The following is a 3481-nucleotide window of genomic DNA, read 5'->3' as shown; positions in this document are numbered from 1 at the left end:
ACGACGACGACAACGACGACGACTAAGTCGAGAGCGATCGAACCGACTGTGCCGGTTGGGGCTAAGCGCACGCAAACGAATGCTCTTGGCACCGCGCGTTCCGCCGGAACACGCGCTGCGCGTTCGAGACACGGTGTTTGCCCAATCACGCGTCCGCTGGCGTTGTATCCGGATTTCCGGATACAAGCGCGACCCTTCCAGCAGGCACGAAATTGCCCTTGCCGTTCGTGCTGGCGACGCCTTGCCCGGACGCTGGAGCGTTGAAGATCGATGGGTGCAAGTGCCACAGCTGTTGAAGACGTGCGGTATGATAGGCGACCGTGGCGCCCGCAGTGGGAGGCGATCCAAGTGCGAACGTCAACCTGAACCTGAATCGGATTGAATCTTGGTTGTTCTTGCAGGAATAGTGAAGGACAGTGGTCTAGGTAGCGACGAGCTGCAAGGCTTCGCTCTCAGTCACTTTTGCTGCAGATGAAATGGATGTGCGAGTCGAGGATTATGAAGATCGCCACGGCGGAGGTTGGCGTTTTCGAGGATGTGTAGCTAGTTACGCAGGCCAACTTCAAGCCGCGTCCCACGGTGATGCGCCCGCACATCGCCTGAGCTGCGATGATCGCTCATGTTATTGATGAAGCGCAGCCATCAGCTGAGCGTCCAGATTCGGTTTGTAATCGACGCACGCCATCACCCGAGCGCAGTAGCCTCGTTGGCGGCGTTTGGTTGGCAAGGGACATCCGCGAACTTTGAAAGCAATGCCCTATAACGTGGCGAAGCCTACTTGATTGCAAATCGTTGTCTTCTGCGTGGTACCTCGGTCGACGCGCCGAGTGCAGGGCTCAAGGGTAGGTAAAGAGCACCCATCGCTGGCAGGAATCCACGCATGTGCGGGTGGTTGACTGGCACGTGCCTTGGCTCGTCCCTCGTCGCTGGGAGCGAGATGCTAATAGCAGCACGTACGTACCAGTGGTTCGTATAGCCATGTGCAGGCCACAAAGAGGCAACGCAAGAAAATAGTCGCTTGACCCAAGACGATGGAGCGTGTGGAAGCGTCCTTCCCGACAGCAGATTCCGCAACCAGTGCTGCCGGGTGTGCTGAACCATCTTGAAGTGCTGGAAAGAAGTGCTTTTGATTGGATCAAATGCACAGAGCATCAATCCCACGCCGCCACGTCATTTGAAAATCGTCATGTTGGATTGACCCGCGTCGCTGTGCACGGACAGTCGAACGCCGCTGTCGGTGCGGAGGCTCTCGAGGCGTTTTTCGTACCTGGTGCGCTAGGTAGCGAGCTCACGGACGTGGCGTCCAGGGACGGCCATCACTTCCAGCGCTATTGCCGCGCGCTGCGTGCGCACCGACATGGTCGGTCCTGGGGGCCGCCTTCGTCGAAGGGTTCCAGCTTGCATTCCAATTGTGATCGAAATATGCGCTTCTTCTTCCTACGCATCGCGTATCTTTTTTCCACTGGGAAAGACTCACCCTCGATGAAAAAGGCGTGCGCTCGCCAGCGACGCCTCGGATCTCTGCCTCTAAACTCCTGGTTCCTATTTAATGATGTATTTTTGAATGGATTAATATCATTTTTGTGTTTTGTTGTCTTACATGCACAGTCGAGCTATATAGCTACGTGTGCGTCTTGGTTGATGCCGACGTCGTGGCAGCTGCATGCGTCTTCTTCCGCATCAGCCCTCGGACCTTGTTGGCGTCCATCATGAGATCGGCTCATTCGCAACCGCGACTGGCGAGCCTCGATGTTTCGCCGGATAATGATGAGCTGGCAGGCGCTGCGCCGCCCATTATCCGGATATGTTGATGCGTGTCAACGCAGCTGAGATCTGAACCCACCTCTGTTTACACACGTCGCAGGAGAGACATTATATGGTGTTCCGGTCGATGGAGCTCCAAGGTGATAACCCTGTCCAGCAGGCAGTCGACGCCAGAGAAAATGCCGTCGCCAGCGTTCGTCGATCCACAATCGCAATGGATTTGGCACCACAGTTGGCCAGATCAGCAACGTACCAAGATCGAGAAGAGGCCCTCGAGAAGAGCTCGTCGAGGACGAGAGCGGTTGCCAAGGCCTCGCCCGCTTGGTTCGTCAATTCCACCTCAACACACTGCGCCGCAGCGTCCGTGGAAGCGCTAGTCGTTCAGTGAGAACGTTGTCGGTGGCAACCACTGGCCCCGTGCGATGCAGGTGTTTTCGCGCGAGGTTACGGTCCACTCCTTTGTCAAAGTTCGAGTTCTTGCATTCGCGACGGCTCTGTGCGGCGAGTGGACTCAGAATATCTATCCATCTATCTCGATAATAACTGTGTACGATAGTTGATCGAACGGGAAATAGGATTAGGGTGCCGAGACTACTTTTTGAGTTTGTTTCGACGAATAACTGCAATCAAGTTGTGGCCAATGTAGCCGAGTAGCCGCGCTTCGCCGCCGGGCGGCAGCACAATGATCTTGTAGCGCGGAACGTCGAGCGCCATGCCCGCGACAGGCTCGGCGCGATGTCGCAGCAGGTACGTCTTGAGCTCTTCGTACGGCACGGCGTCCGTCGGCGAGAGCGGCAGCATCTCGTAGATCCAGTGCGGGCACTCGCTCTTGGCCTCCAAGTGCATGAACGTTTCAAAGAGCTTGAGCTTCGGGAGCTGGCTCACGTTGACCTCCTGCGGTCTACAATAATATGAACGTCAAAAACAAAAACACTTCAACTCAAAAACAAAAAAACGCAACACAAAAAGAGACGTACAGCGGTTGGCGAGTAAAGGGCAGCCCGGTCGCCATCGCCCGGCATTGCACCATCTTCTTGCCCAAAAGCACGGCAAAAAACCACTCGCTCCCAGGCATGATCTACCATCGGACTAGTGAGCACGCGAGAAAGTCGAGAGGAGCGCGTACCGGGACAGGCGACGCGCGCCGGACCACGATCGGCGTGCGCGGGTACGGCGGCGGCGACGGCGGCCCGTTGATTTCAGCGAGCCGGGGTTCGGGGCGTCGCGGCGACTCCCCGCCGCCAAACTCAAACGACGGCGGGTCGTCGTGTTGCGGCGCCTTATACGACGACTCGGGCTTGAAGCGCTTCGCATCGAAAGCATTTGCGTCACGGTGCCGGCTTTTGGATCGGCTACGCCCCGACGCTCGGGCTGATAGCTCGGCGCACGGCCACCGCTTCGACCGGCGTTGCCATAGCTACTACTGTCGCGGCTGCTGGCACGAGACGGACTCCGTCCGTTGTCGCTCCCGCGGCTGCCGTAGTGACCGCCACGGCCGCCCCGTCCAGTGCTGTCGCGGGGCTGGCTACGCCGGTCGTGGCTGCGGTGGTCGTTGCTGCTGCTTGGCACACTGCTGCCGTACCGACCTCGACCCGCGCCCTCGTTGTTGCGACCGTCGTCGTAGCGTCGCGAGACGTTCCATGACGCGCCATCGTCACGGCGACCGGTCAAGTCCGAACGCGGCGCCGAAGGACCAAAGCCACGGCTTGCGTCACGC

The 3481-nt window shown here is 58.3% G+C and overlaps 1 protein-coding gene across 1 annotated transcript; it reads right to left on the bottom strand.

Moving 5' to 3' along the window:
- Window positions 1–2355: 2355 nt before the first annotated feature.
- On the bottom strand, window positions 2356–3179 carry SPRG_20954 (hypothetical protein; the record flags this gene model as incomplete). The annotated part of the gene is made up of 4 exons (XM_012351238.1): window positions 2356–2665; window positions 2742–2842; window positions 2891–3070; window positions 3129–3179. The coding sequence occupies 4 exons, from the start codon at window positions 3177–3179 to the stop codon at window positions 2356–2358; spliced, it is 642 nt and encodes a 213-aa protein (XP_012206628.1).
- Window positions 3180–3481: the final 302 nt, after the last annotated feature.

Source organism: Saprolegnia parasitica, assembly GCF_000151545.1.
Source record: "Saprolegnia parasitica CBS 223.65 unplaced genomic scaffold supercont2.76, whole genome shotgun sequence".
Taxonomy (NCBI): domain Eukaryota; phylum Oomycota; class Saprolegniomycetes; order Saprolegniales; family Saprolegniaceae; genus Saprolegnia; species Saprolegnia parasitica.
Note: the sequence above shows the minus strand (reverse complement) of the source record. Positions and strands in the feature narration are given on the sequence as shown.